A 23,903-nucleotide genomic window follows, 5' to 3' on the forward strand; every position below is an offset into this window, starting at 1 on the left:
TTATCGAAATTGAGATCCTTATTTAATGCATATTGAACGGTAAATATAACAAATATTTAGATACTATTTTATAAGTGGGCATTGGTAGCCTAATCACCTAAATTACTTTACTTACTTTAAAGGCTGTTTTTTCCCGGTCCTATACAGCAGGGGAACCATACTCTCTACAGGCCAGGCCTTCCACGGTCATTTTATCAAGTTCGTTCGAAAGCATTCAACATTTCACATCGCGTATTGCTCGTTTACTGTTAAATCGTCACTATCGAATCACACTCGTAATAAGAAAGTCTTCAGTTTAGTCTTGAAAGCTTTAATATCTTCAATCATTCGGATGTCTTGTGTGGGAACTTATTGGCATAGTCTCGGGGCCGCATATTTAAAGGCTCTAGAGCCTACTGTACTTAGACATATATCTGTGTTCCAACAGTTTTAAACCATCTGTAACTATTCTCATGTCAATACAATTTGTTGGCCGCACAATATGTAGCAAGCTATTCTCTTAGATATTTTGGACATCCGGTTCTGATAATTTGAGGGGTTATAGTACATATTTTAAACTCGATTATCGCTTTAATAGGCAGCTAGTGTAAATCATTTAGTATAGCAGCTAGTGTAAATCATTTAGTATAGGAGTAATCCTTTCTCGGGGTGGGACACTTATTAGTCTTGCTCCTCTGTTTTTGTTTTGTAATTTGCAAGTTGTACTTTTGGTAAATTTAAGTTGATGAAGTTATGCTACAGTAGTCAATCCTGGTAATAAAACAGTTTATCACAAGTTTCTTTACAGCATATTCATCCATTTGCCTTTTTTTGTATAAACGCAATGTTTCTAAGATGATAACCAGCAGTTTTTGCTTCATTATTTATTTGGGCATTGAAAGACTAGTTACTAGTTGGCATTAGTTAGACCTAATCTTGAAACTGTTAAACTGTAGGCCTAAAAGTGCAAATACAGTAAATATGAAATATGTTTGCTAGTACAAAGTTGATCGTATTAAACTGAGACAACCACCGAATAAACGTAAATTTATTCACCATAACAGTCAAGCAGCCATTACAAAGGCTATTTTCTTCTTCAAGGAAACTAGAGAACATTGAATTTCCTATAGGGTATTTTCGCTAAATGACTTACCAAGGTTGATGGACGGTTAAAACTGACATACTTACTCTCTCTCTCTCTCTCTCTCTCTCTCTCTCTCTCTCTCTCTCTCTCTCTCTCTCTCTCTCTCTCTCTCTCTCTCTCTCTTTTTTAGGGGAGCGCTGACGAAAATCAAATGGAATTCTTAACTTCACCATTAGTTCTACAAAGATATTGAGCATAGTGTGCATTGCCAAAGGTATTAATGAACTGACCGTGACTGGTTTCCTTGTAATTATTAGTGTTTTTAAGTCAGCTACTTAATCTTTGAGTGATGAGAAAATAGTACATATTTGTCATTTCTATGCGTTAATGGTAATATCATTATGTAGCTATTCGTAGGATTGGGTGTAATCTTGAATGTACAATAGAATAGTGATTTATAATTGCGCATTTATTAAACTTCAACACAGCATTATTGTATAATTAAAAGGATATAGAATTATAACCAAAATTTTCAGAGGCAAACTTAGTCGGATTTAATTTTTGTAATTCGTGACATTTGGTATTCTGGATAAGAACTTTACGTAATAATCCGGCTAAATCTCTTATATTTTGGGTATTACCTCCACTTCATATACTCAATTTGGCTCATTTGCCCGTTTAATGTGAAATCTAGGTAATATTATGCAGTCCATATCATGAATATATCTTCAAAGTAACTATAACATCCGTAATTCCTATACATTACGCAATTTACCGTAGCTAAATACAATGTTATATTTATGACAGACATTATGAACTGTTTGGTAGCTACGGCGGTATCGCTAAAATCATCGGTGTTCAATTAGTTTTGTACACATATTTGGCTATTGGTAAGGTTACCAAAAAGAACTGCTAAGCCATTTTCTATTACTGCAGCATGACGATGGGAAGAATGGAATGCCACGGTAACTGATTCAGTTTATTTCTGACACGTGTGTAATTATTACCAAAACATACAATTGTACCATAATCTGTAACACCGTCTTTATGTAACATGTTGAGATTTTAAGTTGGCCCTAGTATCGCAGGAAGATTGTTTCTATGAATCACCATAAAACTGAATTGAAAGAAAATGGGGAAAATCATTTCCTTGTCTTTGTTCATAGAGGGCGCCTATGATAAGGACGCTAGAAAATCTAACTATACTTGAAAACATCATGGCATGTGTGTTTGGTCCTTGGCTCTTCGCCCTTCGATGATGAAAACAATAACTTATTAAACATTCAGTCTTGGTCGAATAAAGTTTTAAGGAATTTTCGGCATAGTTTCAGAGGAGTAGGCTATTATCCCCCAAAATGACAAGGTAATGAGTATTACTTAACTTGTGTAAAGGTACTGTATCCTAAATTTTAAGGTATTTGTTTTTATATTTAATGGTGCTGATAGTTTTGAGAAAAATTTTTGTTTTAATGGAATATAGAGATATTTTACTATTCGTGACTAACCAAAATTTATTCCCATTCTACCTAAGCAGGTTAGTTATTTGCATACAGATTAAAATTTTGTAGTATACAGTCTGCCTTAAAAGTGTTTAAGGTGAACATAAGTTAATATGGCAGGGTACTAGACTCTGTGGGTTCAGACATTTTTATTATTTGCCTCTTTTCATCAAGTTTGATTGTTATACTTATATAAGTAAATAGAATGTGTTGGCGTAAATTGATATTTGAGTTTTTTGGCAAATATTTATTGTATTTGCGGCCTGCTTGAGTTCATATCATGTACGGCAGAAATTCAATGAATTTTTGCTTTTACATTAAGGTAACAGTCCTAATCTTAGCAAGCCATGTGATATGTGACGAGGACAAGCCTTATAAGAATGCTCTATAATTCAATTAATACTCCTTCTCTCCTTGCGTTACTGGTGATAGTTTTATCGTGGTCAGTAATGATGAAAATATATTACATTATGGGTGTTTTTTAGGTCTCATTCTCAATATATGTTTTAAGCATATAGTTTAAAAATGGAATTTAGTAGTTTATTCACAACAAGAGGAAAGGGTTGTAGAGAAATGTTTGCTGAATTCTCGGTAATCATAAAGTAAATATTTTTTGCGTATGTCTTGACTATTTCTACTTCAATAAGATTGCGATTAGATTTCAAAGCATATCTAGCAGCTAACTACCAAACATATCTCCAAGTTTCTCGTTGACCTAAAATGCGATTTATAACCGGTGTTCGTAACCCGTAGCTTATGATTTACATTTGATAGTTTTTGTAAATGTCACTTAATCATTCGACATTCAGGAGACAAATTGTATACATACAAACCTGAGAATAACGAACTTGGCCCTTATTCAAAATCATATGGTAAGTTGTCATAGGGTCGTCGGAATCTTAGGAACTTGATAATTAAGAATGACTTTGGGATTATAGGAAATCACCTCGTTAAAATAGTGTTGGAAACTCTTATCTTAAACCGTGGATTGGACGGAATGTGTAACGTTGGATGTAGGTAAATGCGAGAGAGATTGTGCACGTGCAGTTACGATATCGGTTTAGTGTTCAGTATTGCTATCATGCCAGACCCAAAGAATGTGTGGAGAAAGATGCAAGTACTGCATCTGAAGAATTATAAATCACGGCAATTTGGTGAAATTCTATTTCGACTATCAAGGCAAGAAACGTGATCTATGACATAGTTTACAAAGCAATGAAAACAAATGTAGCAGTGATTTACGACCTTTAGCTTATTGTGGAGATGAAATGGCAAAGGAGACTAAGAGCAATATGCCATTGTCTACTAAGCTTGCTTAAACTCGATTTGAGAAAATTTGGTAAAGCAAGTGTTTGGAAATAAATTAATCCAATGAAGTCATTGATTGGGTAGATTACTTCTAAATGAAACCAGCTGAACTTAATTCATAGTCAGGCCATTAGTTCAACTAATGCCAGTTCAAAATGTAAACACTTGGCAACATTCTTTTACTTTTTTATATGCGTAAACCCCAGGCCTTCTGCCATTGTTGTCGATTGTAGTAATCTAATCTATATTAGTTTTATATTTGTATTTTAAAATCATATGCTTGGCGTAAACATTTACGTATTGCTTATCTATGAACAAAATAAACTACCATTTTCCAACCTACCAATCTAGAATCTTTCTTTGAAACGCTTCAGCCCAATTAGATGACGAAAAGCGAAATTGCCCTTTATATTAACTGTCATGCTAAGCGTGATTAGTGTAATTATTGCGATTATGTTACAGACTGTGGTTAGCACTGTTATCAATGTATAAATGAACCATCACATATTCTTAATTTCAATATTTTAAAGGTATTCTTAGTTCTTAATTATTTGTGTACACGTTTACGTAGCTTTCATTGTAATTATGTTGATATTTCCTCGTTGTACATTTTCTTGAATTAATTAAATCGCAGTATGTAGTTATACATAATTTGGTACTTTTTAGTTACTTTACTGCTATTAGAAGATATGTTTGGACTATAAACAATAATGGGTGGTCTAAGACTATTAGTGCGTTTACAATTATAGCCTTACACGCAGATTGGGTTATATAGTAAAGTTACCCCCAAAAGACTATCTTCTAAGCCGTTTTTTTTTAAAGGTGGCGTAATCCGTTTTCTTCAGTTGTCGACTCGCGCTATTATCTTCCTTTTTGCGTCCCATTTGTAAATCATTCTTTTCCAGACAGAAACATCGATCGTTCTTTAATCTGCAACATTAGCTTCATCCATGAATATTTAGACGTTAAGTTGGCCACATTATTGTGAGAAGACTGGTGTGTCTGAATGAATCGAAGGAGAAATTGAGAAATTGGTTTAAAGGGTTCTTTTGTTGATTATGGATGTCCGAAAAAAGTAATCATTCATTCACATATTTGCATGAATATTTAATTCGTGACATGTTCGTAATGTAAACTGTAGCTCCTCAAGAATTCAGTTATGATCATTTCAAGGAATTTTCGTCTTGGTTTATTCATTTTTTCTATTCCCAAGTACTGTAGAATGGCTCAGTGTGCATAGTATTCTGCAGCTGTTTGACCACATTCAAATATTTATTGTGATACTAGGACTCGTGTGTTCATGTATGTTATACAGTAGTTTATTTTTATTTTTTTTTTTTTTTTACAATATAGTGACTGCCTAGCCGAACTACAGCAAGCCGTGTGGTATATATGACGATGAGCCTCGAAGGTAATTTGAAAATGAAAAAAAAAATAAAAGAGAAAAATAGTCTAGTTAAAAATTAAGCCTTTTGGGATATGTTACGAGTTCAACGCATTTTCATTAGCCTTTGTATTTCTCTTTTATGTTAAGTGTCAATCTTTTAGTACTAGTCATATCGAAATCAGTAAGGGATCGGTGTAAAGTATTAGGAAAAGCGTAATTTGTCATTTAAAGTGAGCTTATAACCGTGTTTTGAAATTAAAGGCAATTAAGTACTGATAACAGGATGTTCTTTATCTCTCTGGTCTAAACAATTGGTATCTTGTGATTTAATTGTTGGGGCTTCGGAATTCTGCATTTGTAAGTTAGTTATTTTGAATTTCTTTAGTTAATTGTACTGAGATTTGGTGATAACTAAGCTATCAGTAATAGTCTAAGTGAAAAGTACCTTCGTTTGAGTGACGTGACCTATAAGTGATATCAACATTCCTAGTTCGTATTGTTTCTGGCTCAATTGATTTATATTGTTTATTAATAAACATAGGCCCACTGCTGTGCTGCTCGAAGCATCGTGCAACTCGCTTCCCCTGTTTATTTTATGGGACTTTGTTACGTATCACGTTAAGGCTGCGTAGATTTGAATCTCCTTAAAAGATAGTTATAGTCTGTTTTCATTGTTAATAATGATGCAGAAAGTTCTGAAATTCAAGTCTAATTTGGAAAAAAATTCTGTCCTAAAAACAATGCAACGACGCAGTACGTTTCGTTTTTTTTCCAATTTTTTTTTCGTTTCTTTTTAAAAATTTTTTTAACCGATTTAGCAAAATACAAAGTATCTCCCTTTTGATATAAGTGTTACTTCGGCGCAATTATCTCCTGCATTAAAGGACTCGCGTGTGTAGAGCGAGGGAAAAAAGTTGAATTACATATTCTATTACGTCTTCAGAGCAATTGTTAAATTTTGCTAGTGTTCCTATTAAGGGTTATCTTTGTGTGCTGTAGTTCAGATATTTTTGTTTTGTGATTCATATTTTATCATAGGTGTAGGATTTTAGGATCGTAGGATTGCGACTGTAGTACACTTTTTAGATAGGTTTATGATTAGCAATTTAATTTGCTTTTTTGCATCAACCAATTTCATACCGGTAAATGAAAAGGACCATGAAGGGAATGTACTAAAAAGACAAATATTATTGAATTATATGATTGAACTTTGAATTTCAAGCATCCCGATGTAAGCTGAGCATAGACTGTGATTAACATCCGGTAATTGAGAATGCCCAACGATAATTAAATCCACGTATTTTACAAACTAGTTCAAAGTCAGATTGCTCTGTAGATCCAGCCAGAACCTGCAGTTTAATAAGCACTAGTCTAGCAAGTAATTTAAGAGCCTAACTGCTGTGAATGCTCGTAGCCCACTGCGTCGAAAATGCTGAAGCAAAAGATTTTTTCCCGTGGGGGGGGGGGGGGGGGGGGGTTAGTTTGTGTTAGGTGACACCGCTCGTTTTTTTTTTTTTCTTAAAGCGATCTTAGAAAACTGTCGGTTCACATTTACCAATAACTTAGACATAGCTGAAGCTGTCCTTGAATCTACGGCAATTATATTAGCATGGATAGTATTCAAAATCGTAGGGGACCAGTGCCGTCTGTGCTGTAACTCTGTGTAAGCAATAATTTAATGTCTGCCACATCCTTTCGTCCTAGAGTTTATTACACAATTCTATTAGCCATTGTATGTACACTTCCACTTCCCTTCCATCTTTCTTGTCCAACCTCTTAAATGTTCCTCCATAATGCAACGTTGGGGGTCTTAATTTCTGTCTGTTGCACATGGGCGCTGAATGCCCTCCAAAGGCCCAGCGCCTGGCCTTCTGCCCCAGATATATGAGAATCGTTGTAGAGGAAAATCGTGAATTCATAGTGACCATTCGGCATGTATTTCTGCATGGCCTTTTAAACTATCATAATTCAATGAGATTCATATTTCAAAAGTATATCTAGCACCTGACCATAAAAATCGTTTTGCTGACTAGAAGAGCATTTTTATAATGGTTAATTGTAACCAATAACTTTATGGTTTAATTTTTCATATTTTATCATTTGATAGTAGCGTAACAGAAATTGTACTCGCTGTTTGCTGGCTATGGTCAGGTTACTCTAGGAGAATGCCAAACTAAGACACTTATTCAAAATTATCATTGGTTAGTAATTATATTGTCGTCAAGTCTTGGCAATTACTAGATGGCCCTAGTTTTGATACTTATAGGGTCGCTTTGGACTGTTAGGAAATCAACTCTTTACAATAATGTTAGAAATTTATATCTTGAACTTTGGCTTGGAATGTACGTGTAATGTTGAATGTAGGTTAATAAGTGTGAAATTGTGTAAGTGTGGATGATAAAGTATCTGTAATTAAACGTTCAGTGCAATAATATCTTAGCGATCCTAACTTCAGAGGAAACTAAATATGGTAAAATGCAGTGAAACCTGTACTGCTTTCCGAGAATTATAAAGCACGGCATTTTTATCAAAATATTTTTTTTCTATCGAATCTAGAAATGTCTTTCTTTTCATAATTTACACATGTGAAAATCTGGAAAATTGGAAGATTTGGAATGTTTAATTAGATAAAGATCGAATAGTTAAGGAGCGCGCACGCAATAAGCTTGTGTGTGATGAAAGAAAAAGGTCTTCGTATTGCATCCAGTTTAGAAAACTATTAATCAACTTTTTTTCCTCAGACGAAAGTAAATACCAGTTAGGAAAAGCTGGGATTTTGGGAAATATTTACATGCGTAAATGGTGTCAGTTATGTCGATTGCAGTATTCCAATTCATATGAATTTTAAAATTCATTTTTCGTAAGCATAGTATTGCCATAAATATCTGATTCCATTGCTGAATTAAGTGTCAAACTTTCCATTTCGTACCAATTTGGAATATTTCGCTAACAATTAGTTTATGCGAACAACAGGCAAACACTAGTTAACTTGTATATTATCTCAACATGTCAGCTAGCTTAACCATATTTAGATTTTTTTGCCAACATTTAAAAGTAAATATTAACGTGGAGTGAATGGAGGCATACAGTATAGAAAACCAGCAGTTTTTTGTTATTTGCAATGAAGTAGAAGACAGTAAAAGTACTCTAGTAATGCCAGAATGGAATAGCAGTTTCTTCTCGTTGGGAAGTGCATGTTTGGTAATTAATGAAGTCTGCATTTAGTCTTTAAATGTGGATGGTAATTGAACTTTTATTTTTGGTGGTTAGTACTTTAATTTTCCCATAGGTGTAATTTTCTTACGCTTGATCATGAACATTTTTTAGTAAACATTGTAATTGTTCTTCTTCGACTAAGGCTTTTCCCGCTATGCAGGTTCGCTATTTCTTGAAAGCCGTTTCCAGTTTCTTTTGTCTCCGATGTTCTCCACTGTGAGATATTTCTCCTCCATATCTGCTGTTACACACTCCATCCAGCGTCTCTTTGGTCTCCCCCTCCCATTCCTCCTTGGAACATCCATCTCCAACAACCTCCTCCCAACATACTTCTGGTCTCTGCTCATTACGTGCCCAAACCAGTAGTCTCTCTTTACTTGTATTTTCTTTGACACCTCTGTAACCTTTGTTGTTCCCCTTACCAAGTCATTCCTAACCTTATCCAGTATCGTGACCCCAGCCATCCATCTTAGCATTCTCATCTCTGCAACATCCATTTTATTCTTAAAGATCTTTTTCATGGGCCAGGTCTCTGTACCATATGTCATTGCAGGTCTCCCTACAGTTTTATGTACCTTGAGTAAATATTGTAATAACTATATATTTTATGCATAATATCCATTTATTATTTATGACCTACAAGACAATAACAAAAGAAACAAAGTTACTCCAACATGGGAAATTTTTTAGAATTGTGATTTTATGATAGGGTAATTTTACCTCAAATATTATTGTAATGGTCAGGTGGCCTCTTATTTTAAGTCTACCATAGTGTATAGAATATTTTTGAGCATGCCATGAATCTTAAACACAGCTTTAATAGTTATCGCTACAAAATGTATCCAGAGGTCAATCTGTAAAAATGTATTTTTAGTGTCTTATTCAAGAAAATTGGAAATATTCTAGCCTCCATGAAGTATTTAAATAATTCATAATGCCAGCAAATAACAATGCTGCTATAACTAGTATTACAGGATGAAAACGTCCTTCCTCTTTTTCAATTCTTCTAATTCGAACCATCTTTGCTTTTGCATTATGGAATGGATTTTACTTACCATTTTTTTTCAGACATTATTAGGAGCTAGGACCTGACCATGATGTTCAAGAGTTAGCCGAAAATTGTATAAAAAATTACCAAGACTTTTAGGATTTACTAGTTTTGTGTAAAAATATGCAACGAGCGTTTTTGTTTTAGCTAACGATATAAGTCTCAGGATTTTGGGATCTCCCACGCTGAAAATTTCAAGAGAAACTTAGCAGCAGCAGCAACAGGGTAGTTGTATTAAGTAACGATTGATATATCTGCTTGAAGAGTGTGTTTTTATGGCACTTGTGAATGTTATAGAAATAGCTTGGTATTGGAAAACTTAGCCTAAAATTAGATATTGAATTATCTTTTCAGAAACTTACCGCCGTGGGCATTTTATTAATGCAGGCCTAGTATTGTTGTTGTTGTTAAAACTGATAAAGCCGTATTATATTTGTTTGATGATCGTGGTCAAAATTAGGAATATAGTATCCTGTCTGGAGTTACTCATGTTCAGCTTAGGTACAGAGGTAGGGATTTTGCACACAGGTAAATAAAACAAAAAGTACCATTAAAAATACAGTGGGCAAAGCAGTTTGGAAAGATACGATGGAGAAGAGAGTACATTACGAAAGATACGAGGCGAAGGGAGTATACAGTTGTTGGTCAAATGGAATACCTTCAAAGAAAGAAAACAAATGCACTCTCAAGATATTTGAAGTGGTCAGGTGAGGCAGGAATGGAGGTGAGAAGCTCCAGCATAGAAACAAACCATTTAACATTAGAGTAGAACTGATGCCTTGTTTGCAAACTAAAGCATGCGGAATTGTAATTATCAAGTCATTGTAGAATAATTATCAGTATGGAACACTTATCTGGGAGGAAATTTTCTTAAAGTATCCCCGTTAATATATTTATGTTGATTTTGCATCATAAATGTAGAGCAGACGTAAACTTTCAACTTTATAGCAAGATATTGGAAAGGATATCGATCCTTTTTCACCAAATCAATCTGAAATCTATATTCAAAACTGTTAAAGTAAGATTTAAGGAAAATCCTCCAACCGGTTTAGTAATAGTATCTTAACATAATTGCTTTTCTTAATTAAAATCTAAAATTGTCCCCAAGCATTACTTAGCTGTTATTATTAAGGAGATAATAGGTTTCTCAATATTTGCTGTTGCTTGTTATTCGCAATAAAGGGAAAATTACAGCAAATACATTTTGCATGTAGAAGGTTTTTATATAGCAATATATTTTTATAATACAAAAATGGTTTGTTCATTAAAAACAGGGTGGATTTGATTTCATACTTTATGGGTGAAATGAAATTGTTCATGTTTATTGAATGTTGGCATTTTAATAGTTTTTATAATTGCACATGGACACGTAAATTAAGAGTTCAGAAATTGGCCATTATTAACTTTCCACCATTTATATACTGTAGCCTACTACGAAATTTGGTGAACGCAAGTTTTCTTCATTAGTTATAGGAAAAGTTGAATCACACCTTTGTGTATTGGTTTGTGTACAGTAGAATTTATACGAGGAAAGTTTATTCTTTAATTGAAAAAAAAAAATATTAAAAACGAAGATCTACCGTAGTTCTAATGTATTAATCTTACAAAGACTAGATTACTCAAGAGGATCTTCATTGGTATGTAAATCATGAATATTAATTCTTCATGTATAAAATTAAAAGTATATAAAGGTGAAAATTAATTACATCATATGAGAAGTGATAAAAATATCTGGACAGTATTTGGTGAGCCTGTCATACTTTCTTAGGGCATAAAATGACTTTTAAGGTTGTGTTTTTAGAAATTTTCTCAACGGAAGTAGGAAGTACGTATAGGTTCGATAAGGTAAAGATAAATCAATAGTACGTACCCATTGCTTTTTATATATGTCAACGGCAAAATAAGGAAATAGTAAAAGTAAGTTTTCATTATTAACTTGGGGAACCTGATATCGCTATTACTTCTTGGGTGTACTAGTTTTTAACTAGGCTGAAACTTAGGGGCCCATGAAACTTTTTTATTTTATTGTTAAATGTGAAACCTATGGATTATTTACTTAAATTGTAGTATCAATATAATACGTTGTACGAAAGAAGAGCGTGAATTGTGCCGGGGGGGGGGGGGGGGGGTTGCATTGGGGGTATGTCGAGACCTAATGAAGCTCAAAGCCTGTCCTGGGTTAATACAGCACTGGCTTTAACTTAATGTTAAATGAGAACGCTAGCCATTCGATTGCATAGATATAATGATCATAATAATCGATGATGATTTGTAGGGCATATTATTCAAGTGTTTAGCCAACTTAATAGGTTCAAGGTAGGTCACGATGATAGCTTTTCCAATGGTAATTTTCTTCGGGTTTGTGTAAGACTAGTCATGAGTGTTTTCTTCCTGTATAAAGCTGGGTGTCCTGAGAGGTGGAAATGCCAAGAGTCGAAACTCGATACGACGAAGTTGTAATAACTTGTATGATTATATCACATTTTTTAGCTTAGTAAGTCTTCCTTATTAGCTCAGACCAATGAAAATTGCACTACTGTTTAGACGGAGTCGTTTGCTTTCAAACAACTTACAGATGAAACTGGCTACTTGATGAGCACGACTCGTAAAATACGCCAACGATGACCTACCTTAGTTCCAAGGTGTGTAGACTGACAACTTAGCTTATCAGTGTAGATCTACAGTATTGCTTAATTACAGTATAGCTTAATTAATTCAAAGTAGGTCACAAAGAACTTTTCCTCAAGGGTAACCAAATTAAGAATAGTAAGCAGAAATCTTTCAAAATATATTTTAAAGTGTGAAAGAAGTCATTACGAATATGTTAGAATGAATAAAATTGATATGACTGATTATTAATTACTCGCATGTTTATATATCTATACAGCGAAATATATCAATTATTCATTTATAGAAAATTTCAATTACACTTAGCTTTCACGTGTTCGTGATTCGCTTTCAACGGAAATTAAAATTGACATACGATGATCTTCCCCACCGTTATCCCTACAGTACACTGAAGGGTTGGTTGCCAGATGCGCCCTCTCCATTGCCTTCTATCAAATGCCTCCTCTTCCACTAAACATCATCTCTCCATATCATCCTACACAGTATCTTGCCATCTAATTCTTTACCTCCCACTTGATCGTCTCCCCCTAACAGGTTCCTCTCTAACCTTCCTCACTCACTCACTCCCCACCATCCATCTTTAACACTTGCCTATCCCATCTCAGCAGTGATACACTTATCTCTGTAATCTTTACTACACCTACCGATGTTATTTCATCATTTTCCAATCTTTCAAGCAGTGATATTCCCATATTCCACCTCGGCATTCACATCTTTGTTCTCTCGAGCTTCGCTTCCCTTTCTCGTCTTAGAGGTCCAAGTTTCTAATCTATACATTAACACTAGTATCATTACTGTGCAATAGATCTTTACTTTAACCTTGATTGGCATTTTCTTATACCACTCCTGCTACCTCCCTTCACTTTCCCCAAGCTTCTTTTATCCTATTCTCAACTACAGCCTCATATCCTCTCTCCTGATTTATAGTAGATCCTAAGTATCTAAATGGTTCTACCTGTTTTATAAGTGTCTCTCTTTCGGGTTTAGCAATCCTGTCCCTGCCTTCCGTACTGTTCGCCATAGCTTCAGTCTTATCCACATTTACCCTCAAGCCACCCCTTTCTAAAGTCTCTTGCCACTACCTATGATGATCTTCCTTCGCTCAAAGGTCTTGAAACTTATCTTGCCCAACGCTCGGCTTTTTAGGTTTAGGGTAGATTACAAGGAATTTAATAAGAGATTATTTAAAAGTAAAATTCGTGTGTACATAAATTACGATTATTAGGCAGAGGTCTACCCTTGTGGAGTCTGATGTATATAAAGGTGGAAATGACTTTGAACATTTATGCAGAGCATAGAATAATAAAATAATCTATTGGTCATTGTTCATCATTCATTTGACATATCTTTACTTCGAAAGGTAGTGTTAAGTTTTTATTGAGAGTTGACAGAAAATAACAATCAAATTACTCATTCAGGGTAAAGTGGTTTACTTAAAAAGTAACTGAAGCATGATGAAGCTAGTAATTTGATGTCAAACACGCCTTATATTGTGAATCCATCTTAGTTATTTGAAAAATAAGAACGTTTAATCAGCAAGTTGATTTTAATTTTCCTGAATAAGTAAGGAAGAATTACCCAAACTTATACTAATAATTGTCAAATTCTATAAAGTATACGTATGGACTCTGTCCTTTCCACCTCTTCAGACATCCAGCTTCATTCTTAGGTGTTTAGACTGCTTAGGCTTTGGATGTAAAGCTTAAGAAATATTTTAAAGATAACTGAGATTCCTTTCTCTACGGTAGTTCAATTCATGGGTACCAAATTACAAAAATTAGGCAGAAGTTTATAAGTAAAGTTAGATGTATGCAGTTGTGTGAAAGATAGAAGTCAATGCAAAGAGACTGTGGAATAGCTTAATGCAGGGATGTCAAACTCATAACCTTAAGGTGACAAAAGATCTTTTTAACTATAATGGCTACGACTGAGTTTAATGCAGTTTTGTAAACCAGGGTGGCCAGCAAAATAAGTTGTAATCTTAAGTCTTGCCAATAAACTATTAACCAAATATTGGATGGCCCTTGATCATAACAATTACATAATTGGCCCTCGAATGGTTTTGAGTTTGAAACTCCTGGCTTAATGGAATATGATTTGTTATTTTTTAACACTTTTCTCTTTATATATCGGTATCATATATTTTAGTTTTAGGTAAAATTAGAAATAACTAGTACTGAAGACTTGAAACTACTCTACTCTATCTTCAGCAAAAGTATAGTGATTTCTGCGAACCATCAATGATAATTCAAGTACAGGATTTCTCATGATTGCGTGTTTTTACATTCTGTATCTCTATGCATTTAAAATAAGTAATACAATATTTTAATGCATAGACTCTTCTTTCCAAATAACCAGAATAGTTTATATTTTCAGTTCATACAAGAAATTTCTACAAGCGATACTGTACCTGTAAGAGTATGGTCATGACTTCGTAATTATTGGACCACCATTTGCAAAATAAGGACTAAGTGAACATCAAGAAAATGACTTCTGGCACCATCAATGAGCAGTACAACTTAAGTGTTGTAAGTATGTTATGTAAGTTGCAAGTGTCAAATTTAATATTTGCTTTCAAAAGTATTTTTGAATAGTTTCTAGAGATCACTTTTCTGAATTATTTTATTTGTACTATTTGTTTATCACACTAACATGAATATAAAGTTGAGTTTACTGATACTCTATATTGTAGTCTCATTTGGATTAGATGAATAGAAACTTAAACTCTTCAATGGTAAATACATTTCGGACATTCACATTGCAAATCCTTTAAGGACTAGAAACTCAATCCACTTATCAATATTCAGCCAAGTAAAACCGGTAAAGCACTCGACTCGACTAAATTCCAATTTGCTGATCTTGGTCCGAAATATTGATACCACGTCCCCTCACAAGGGATAATTTGCTATCTGGGATAATTGTCCAGGTAAACAGAAAGGTCTTAAGAAAGGTTGGAGATAGTTCGGCAGTGGAGGAGGATTTTGATAGGGTAGATTATCTTAAAAATAAAAGAACAGAAATGATACCCAATATCTATATAAGGAAAAAAGTTAGTCTGGCTAGCCATGAATGGGAAACTAAAGACAGAAAAGAACTTCCAAAATAAGTCTAATTATCAACCTTCGTGTTGCAATCCCTGATGACATCCTCTTATTTTTAAATTAAATATTCGTGAAACTTTAGCGGAATATAGTTATTTCATGGGAACATTCGTTATTCAATTGCAATTAGTTTAAACGGGGGTACATATTGTTAGGAGTAATCTAAAAAAAAACAAATATATTCTTGTCATTAACCGGTTGGAATAGCATTTTCATAATGGGGTTGTTAGTAAATTAGGCTTTAGTCTAATACTGGGTGGATATATATTTTATTATTGACCTGTTTATTGGAATATTGGCACATGAATATATACTTCATCAAGTATTTTATTCCTTTTAGGTACATTGGATAGGTATTCAATGTGTCTGACAATGTAAGCTTGACCTTTTTTTTTTTTCATTTAATTGGGATGGAAAATATAAAGTAAATAATGCCATATGGTGGCCAAAGTTTGATAGTCCCGAACAGTCTTGCAACCTTTTCGCACTGCTAAACTTTGTTTATTACTAGCGTTAAGACCACGCCCAGCCTTGGTTAGGAAAAAAATTGTATTAGCGGCTAAAGTGAAAGGTAGAATTGAGCTTTTTAAAATAATTTGTTGACTATCACAATTCTACGTGATGAATTACTTGCACATGTTTGCTACATTAGTTAATGCCATTTCAAATTGAATATTGAAACTTGACTAGAATGGAAAAGGCAATGAAATGTTCGGTTAGCAGTTTTGTTTCAAACGGTTAAGCCGTTTCTTTAATAATCTTCGTTATAAATATCAATAGTTTTTACGTCCACTTAAGCATTTAGGCCTAAAATTTGTATTTTCGGGATACAAATTTGATCGTTTTACATACACTATTTGACAACTGTTTTATTGCAGTTTAAGATAAAGGATGTTTGAAGATTCTTTTTACGAGATTAGTTAGTCTTAGAAGCCGCCAATCCATGTATATTTAACGTAAAGGCTGGACACAAAATTCTCTTGCAACGGTACAGCTAAGCAAATCGACAGATAGTTTCAATAAGTTGCGTTAGGGATGTTAGAAAAGTAATGATACTTTTAATTATTTTTTCTCAAACAATCCATTTGTTTTTTATTTTATATTGTGACACCTAATTCCTAAAATTAGATTGAAATTTATTCAATGTAGCACAACAGCTGATTGATAAGTTCTGTCACTAATTACTTGATAAACTACACTTAAAAGGGACAATAATGAGACAATGATCGACAATTTTATATTTATTTGACAAATAACCAAAATACTAAAATCTTTACATATGCAGTAGTAAGGGACTGTACAAGGTTTTTTTTTTCCCTATCATGGCAACAATAATTACTTGGAGAAATAGCAATTACTTGAGAAAGACACAAATTACAATGCTTGAAAAAGAAAAACTAACATTAAGTTTACTCGCATATCTACCCATGGTAATCTAAGGGGATTTATGTCTCAATTGCTTGTTGAGTAAATTTTTCTCTATGCCCTGGGGGTAATTCCTTGTCTTCATGCAACTTGCACATTACAGCGGTTAACTATGTAATTGTCGTATCATTTACCAGCCTTGAGTACAGAAAAGCCATGTTCGATTGTTTAAGAAAACGTGGCGAGGTGAAACACTTAAAAATGCAGCTTCCCAAATAATGTTCAATTTGGGCATGACAAATGTGCAGTCACATTAAACATTGCTGGCTAGGACCCGGTACAAAATATTAGGTGTCCAGTCCATTAGTAAAATTGTCAAATTAAGTAGCACTTGTCATAGTGGCATTATTTCACACTGTCATACAAAAATTTCGTTGACATTTTGTCCCCATAGAACATATTCATATACTCTACTTTTTTGCACAGTTGGTTAATTTCATCCGATCTTGAAGAATAATTTCTTTGGTGGTCGACCTTTGAAATTCTTAGCTCCTGCGTGAGTTGCCCCAAAAAATTTGCTTCACATTACGAAATAATGCAATTTTGGTCTTTTTTTTAAAGAAAAAAAAAATGCGTGACTATCTGCGTGGTATGGCTGAAAAATTACACTAGCATAGTTAAGACAGCACAACTGGTGTAGAGAGCTTCAGCGAGGTGTTTCTGAAGAATGTTAAGAATAGAGCAAACATTTACAAAGTCAACTCTCTGTTAAAATTCAACGTGTTACTAGTTTGTCAAAACTAAATGGCAGTTGGCCAATTTACAAATTTAGTAATGTCCAAGTAATGTCCAATAATTAATTAGCAATGTGTCAATTAGTTATTGAACTTTCACTACATGTGACTCGTTTTTTTGAAGTGCTGTCATAAATGTGTACGTTATTTAATTATGAATTCCATCACCCATGTGTAAGATTTGTCCCGTATGAATTGTGGTAAGATATAGATTTTAAAACTCCGTTTTTTTTTTTTTTAACTTCAAACACCAATTTATAAAAAAAGTATCATTGATATCCCTAGACACGATAGAGGAGAAAATTTTATGTAGGCTATAGGGAAGGTTGAAAGAATGAAAAGTGTAATGGCATGTCAGGTTATATTGGGGAGTGTATTTTCTAGAGGATGTAACTGGTACGACTGGGACTTTCAAACAACTGGACTTGGATCGAGTAGTTATTGCAGTTAGATTTACTAGTTTATCGTCTTCAAGGTTGTTTTACGTAGTCATGAGTTCCTGTACGACGGGAGCGGGATTTTTTTTTTCTCACGGTGTAGGTTCCCGTGAGATCTCGCCCTATGGTCCATATAATTGTGTGCAGTTAACAGTAAAGCTGTTAGTTTTTATTTCTTGGTCCCATTTTATTAATTCTAAATAACACCCTTTAGTTCAGTATGCAGTATTCTTATTGTTACAAAATAGTCAGTTTAACATTCCCTGGATACTCAGCAATAGAATTTGTTCTATTGCATAATGGTGGCAGAGTAAGATTTGATATTTTTATGGAAGTTTCTTGGCAGGTAGATTCGCCCTAGTCTTGACAGGGAATTTACCACCTGAAGCCTTACAAAATACTTCTTGAAAACGTATGATGTCTATAGTAAACATATTTTTACAGTTTTTGAAATATAATGATAAAATCTTAACTTTATATTTGATCTTCATATAATTTGGAGTTGCTATAAAAGTAATTTTGCAGACTAACTATTTTTTAAATAAATAACTAATTTTCGATATTTATGCCAAAAAGTGTTGTTGTTACTAACATTTTATTAATTCGTTAGGTTTTCTGTAAAATGTGTCTATACTGTAAGCAAAATATTACAAAGTTTAGTACATCTTTGGTGAAGAACAGGTATTTTGGAAATTTTGGAATTCTTTAATTTCTATATACAATATTTATTTCCTATATAGGATTTGCCAGAGAGTTTGCTGTGGTGCATTTAGCTATTATTTAGATTTAAAGCCTTTTATTAAGCCTTTTACTTCTTTTATAAAATATTTTGTTTATAAAATATTTTGTTTATAAAAATTCTTTTATTAAACCATTATTTACTATTAGTCAATGAATTTACAGGAAATCACAAAAAATACTTCTGGTTTCAGTCGCATCATTCCCGGTAACTTCAGAAAAAATTGATGGTTTGGTGGATTTGCAACAACTGGCAGCTCTGTTTTTTCTGCAACAATTGCCGCTGCATACTTTTCTGCTACAATAGCAGCTGCAATATCCTGCAACAGCAGTGGATGTTGGTTACAACAGAATTGCAGATGCATTCTTCAGCAATGGCAGTAGATATCTGTAATCACCTGCAACAATGGCAGCTGCAATCTTCTGTAAAGTGGAAGCAGCAGCCTCCTGCAACTGGCTTCTGCAAAGTGGAAGCAGCAATCTTCAGCAACAATGGCATCTACAATCTTCTGCATCAATGACAGCCGATATCTTCGGCAACAATGGCAGCTGCAATATCCTGCTCACGGTGTAGGTTCCCGTAAGATCTCGCCCTATGGTCCATATAATTGTGTGCAGTTAAACAGTAAAGCGGTTAGTTTTTATTTCTTGGTCTCATTTTCTTAATTCTAAATAACACCCTTTAGTTCAGTATGCAGTATTCTTATTGTTACAAAATAGTCAGTTTAACATTACCTGGATATGTATAATCAAACATACTTTGACAACTTATTGATATGTTCAGTTTTACTCAGCAATAAAATTGTTCTATTGCATAATGGTGGCAGAGTAAGATTTGATGTTTTTATGGAAGTTAACATATCAAATTCTTGGCAGGTAGATTCACTAGTCTTGACAGGGAATTTTACCACCTGAACCCCTAACTCAAAACTCATTCGTATGTGTTTTCATTACTACAAAATACTTCTTGAACAAGTATGATGACTATAAACATATTTTTACAGTTCAGTTTTTGAAATCTAATGATAAATCTAAAATTATTTGATCTTCAGATAAATTTAAATTGAGTTGCTATAAAAGTAATTTTGCAGACTAACTATTCTAATTTTCGATATTTATGCCAAAAATTGTTGTTACTACTCACATTTATTAATTCGTTAGATTTTCTGTAAAATGTCTCTCTCTCTATACTGAACGCAAAATATTACAAAGTTTTAGTACATCTTTGGTGAAGAACAGGTATTTTGGAATTCACCATATACAATATTTATTTCCTATATAGGACTTGCCAGAGAGTTTGCTGTGGTGCAGTTAGCTATTATTTAGATTTAAAGCCTTTTTATTAATAAACTTTTACTTCTTTTATAAAATATTTTGTTTAATTCCAAAAATTATATTTTATTAAACCATTATTTTACTACTATTAGTCAATGAATTTACAGGAAATTAAAAGAAATACTTGTTTCAGTCTCATCATTCCAGGTAACTTCAGAAAAAATTGGTGGTTTTGCAACAACTGGCAGCTCTTTTTTTCTGCAACAATCGCTGCTGCATACTTTTCTGCTCTTTTTTCTGCAACAATCGCTGCTGCATACTTTTCTGCTACTATGCAATGTCTTCTGCAACAATAGCAGCTGCAATATCCTGCAACAGCGGTGGATGTTGGTTGCAACTTCCTGCAATGGCAGTAGATATCTGTAACCACCTGCAACAATGGCAGCTGCAATGTTCTGTAAAGTGGAAGAAGCAGTTTTCTGCAACAATGGCAGCAGCTGCAATCTAATGCAACAGTGGCAGCTAAAATCTTCAGCAACAATGACAGCTGCAGTCTTCGGCAACATTGCCTGCTGCAATCTTCGGCAACAATAACGGCGGAAATTTTCTGCAGCAATGATAGCTGCGGTTTTCGGCAACAATGGCAGCTGCGGTCTTCGGCAACAATGGCAGCTGCGGTCTTCGGCAACAATGGCAGCTGCGGTCTTCGGCAACAATGGCAGCTGCGGTCTTCGGCAACAATGGCAGCTGCGGTCTTCGGCAACAATGGCAGCTGCGGTCTTCGGCAACAATGGCAGCTGCGGTCTTCGGCAACAATGGCAGCTGCGGTCTTCGGCAACAATGGCAGCTGCGGTCTTCGGCAACAATGGCAGCTGCGGTCTGCTGCAACAATGGCAGCTGCGGTCTGCTGCAACAATGGCAGCTGCGGTCTGCTGCAACAATGGCAGCTGCGGTCTGCTGCAACAATGGCAGCTGCGGTCTGCTGCAACAATGGCAGCTGCGGTCTGCTGCAACAATGACAGCTGCGGTCTTCTGCAACAGTGACGGTTGAAATCCTCTGCAACAGTGACGGTTGAAATCCTCTGCAACAGTGACGGATGAAATCCTCTGCGACAATGACAGCAGCTGCAATCTTCGGCGGCAATGGCAGCAGCTGCAATCTTCGGCGGCAATGGCAGCAGCTGCAATCTTCGGCGGCAATGGCAGCAGCTGCAATCTTCGGCGGCAATGGCAGCAGCTGCAATCTTCGGCGGCAATGGCAGCAGCTGCAATCTTCGGCGGCAATGGCAGCAGCTGCAATCTTCGGCGGCAATGGCAGCAGCTGCAATCTTCGGCGGCAATGGCAGCAGCTGCAATCTTCGGCGGCAATGGCAGCAGCTGCAATCTTCGGCGGCAATGGCAGCAGCTGCAATCTTCGGCGGCAATGGCAGCAGCTGCAATCTTCGGCGGCAATGGCAGCAGCTGCAATCTTCGGCGGCAATGGCAGCAGCTGCAATCTTCGGCGGCAATGGCAGCAGCTGCAATCTTCGGCGGCAATGGCAGCAGCTGCAATCTTCGGCGGCAATGGCAGCAGCTGCAATCTTCGGCGGCAATGGCAGCAGCTGCAATCTTCGGCGGCAATGGCAGCAGCTGCAATCTTCGGCGGCAATGGCAGCAGCTGCAATCTTCGGCGGCAATGGCAGCAGCTGCAATCTTCGGCGGCAATGGCAGCAGCTGCAATCTTCGGCGGCAATGGCAGCAGCTGCAATCTTCGGCGGCAATGGCAGCAGCTGCAATCTTCGGCGGCAATGGCAGCAGCTGCAATCTTCGGCGGCAATGGCAGCAGCTGCAATCTTCGGCGGCAATGGCAGCAGCTGCAATCTTCGGCGGCAATGGCAGCAGCTGCAATCTTCGGCGGCAATGGCAGCAGCTGCAATCTTCGGCGGCAATGGCAGCAGCTGCAATCTTCGGCGGCAATGGCAGCAGCTGCAATCTTCGGCGGCAATGGCAGCAGCTGCAATCTTCGGCGGCAATGGCAGCAGCTGCAATCTTCGGCGGCAATGGCAGCAGCTGCAATCTTCGGCGGCAATGGCAGCAGCTGCAATCTTCGGCGGCAATGGCAGCAGCTGCAATCTTCGGCGGCAATGGCAGCAGCTGCAATCTTCGGCGACAATGGCAGCAGCTGCAACAATGCCTGCTGCAATCTTCGGCAACAATGGCAGCTGCTGCAATCTTCGGCGACAATGGCAGCTGCTGCAATCTTCGGCGACAATGGCAGCAGCTGCAATCTTCTGCGACAATGGCAGCAGCTGCAATCTTCTGCGACAATGGCAGCAGCTGCAATCTTCTGCGACAATGGCAGCAGCTTTCTTCTGCACCAATGATAGCTGCAATGCAACTGGCTTTTGCAACAATGGCAGCTGCAATCTCCTGCAAAGTGAAAGCAGCAGTTTTCTGCACCAATGACAGCTGCAATCTTCTAAAAAATGCCTGCTGCAATCGTCTCGGCAACAATGACAGCTGCAATCTCCAGCAGCTGCAATCTTCTGCAACAATGGCAGCAACTGCAGTCTTCGGCAGCTGCAATCTTCTGCAACAATGGCAGCCGCTGCAATCTTCGGCAACAATGGCAGCAGCACAAATTTTGCATCTGCAATCATCTGCAACAATTATGGCTGCAATCATCTGCAACAATAGCAGCTGCAATCTGCAAGCAACAACGAATGCTGCATCCTTTGGCAATGATGGCTGTAATCTTCTGCAATAACTCTGCTAATCCTATGCAACATTGGAGGATGCAATCTTCTGCAACAACAGCTGCCTCTGCCTCCTTTGGCAATGAAAATTCTGCAATCTTCTGCAACAATAGTGGGCCTACAATAAGTTAATGAATATTTATAAACGATTCAAGTTCTAGCAAGAAATGTAGTATTTTTAATCTAAATTTCCAGGATTGAAATTGCATAATCCCTTTCCTCATCTTCAACTGTTTTGTACAGTTCAGGTAATATTTTCACCCAATTCTCTATTTCCCTATAAATAAACTATAAGACTGTTTAACATGTTTGATTTAAAAAAAAAAATGTAGATTTGGAATAAAATTATTTCATTGAATAATTAAATAAATGGAAGTGAAATTGAGATTATTAAATATTGATCAATAAAAAATTAATATGATTAATGGTTTAGCAATTAAGAGAATATATCACACGACTAGGCAATTTACTCATTATCACTATCAGAGGGTTTGTTCCTTTTAAATTACAAAATACAATATTGCATCCCAAAAATATATATATATATAGCATCCCAAAAATATATATAACATGGTATCCAAAATAGACGGTAAAATTCAAGAAAATAATAACTAGAATAGCAAAAGGGAAAATTCAGGCTTGCTTATATATATAGTCACAGATGTGTAAAAATAGAGAATGACGATGAATCGGTACTCTGGGGCCCCTGCGGTAACACAATGACAACACTTTATAGTGCAGTCCTGTGATGAAGCAGTCCAATAATGAAAAATTAAACAGCAACATTCTAATAATGATACAATTTAAACTTCACCATTCAAATGACTATGACTCTGGAAGCTTGTTTCTGCATAAGAAAAATCTACAAATGTATAAAAAAAATCCCTACTGAAATTTATCAATAAATTTTGGCCTAGGGTAAACCTAACCAGATTCCCATGCCTATAGTATCCAGCAACAAATGATATTACCTATATTGCAAATGTAGTTTCTCTTAATACAATATTATATATTTTCATTACAGTGTTTTTTACCTTATTACAATACCAAGGATTTATTATTCAAGATGGATTTCTCAGAATGTTTGTAAGCCGAGGCCCTTCTGTAAACAAAACCAGAGTAATTTAAATGGGTTCACTTCTAGTTCTGTATTCTATGACCAGACAATAAAAGAAAATGGGCTCTGTTGCACTATGGTTGGGTTACCACTGCTGGGCAGCGTCCTGCATAGGCTTCACTCTGTGGTCAAAGACTTTTGGGGTGGTCAAGGCAGAACCTTTGCTTAAATGACTAGTTTGAATAGCTATAA

At 35.8% G+C, this 23,903-nt stretch overlaps 1 protein-coding gene and 1 long non-coding RNA gene across 6 annotated transcripts in view; both read left to right on the forward strand.

The window, feature by feature from the left end:
• LOC137631998 (uncharacterized) overlaps window positions 1-20,149 on the forward strand; it is a 51,295-nt gene extending 31,146 nt beyond the window's left edge. For 2 of the 5 annotated variants that reach the window (XR_011041979.1, XR_011041983.1), the window contains one exon: window positions 14,526-15,279. This is a non-coding gene — a long non-coding RNA (uncharacterized lncRNA). Of the gene's footprint in view, window positions 1-14,525; window positions 15,280-18,778; window positions 18,869-20,052 lie in introns of those variants that run through there. The other 3 variants (XR_011041981.1, XR_011041980.1, XR_011041982.1) reach the window with 3 other exon arrangements.
• Window positions 20,150-21,030: 881 nt separating this feature from the next.
• On the forward strand, window positions 21,031-22,605 carry LOC137631868 (uncharacterized). Its single transcript, XM_068363875.1, has one exon. The coding sequence runs from the start codon at window positions 21,031-21,033 to the stop codon at window positions 22,603-22,605; it is 1,575 nt and encodes a 524-aa protein (XP_068219976.1).
• The last annotated feature ends 1,298 nt before the right edge of the window (window positions 22,606-23,903 follow it).

This window comes from Palaemon carinicauda, chromosome 40, assembly GCF_036898095.1.
Source record: "Palaemon carinicauda isolate YSFRI2023 chromosome 40, ASM3689809v2, whole genome shotgun sequence".
NCBI lineage: Eukaryota > Metazoa > Arthropoda > Malacostraca > Decapoda > Palaemonidae > Palaemon > Palaemon carinicauda.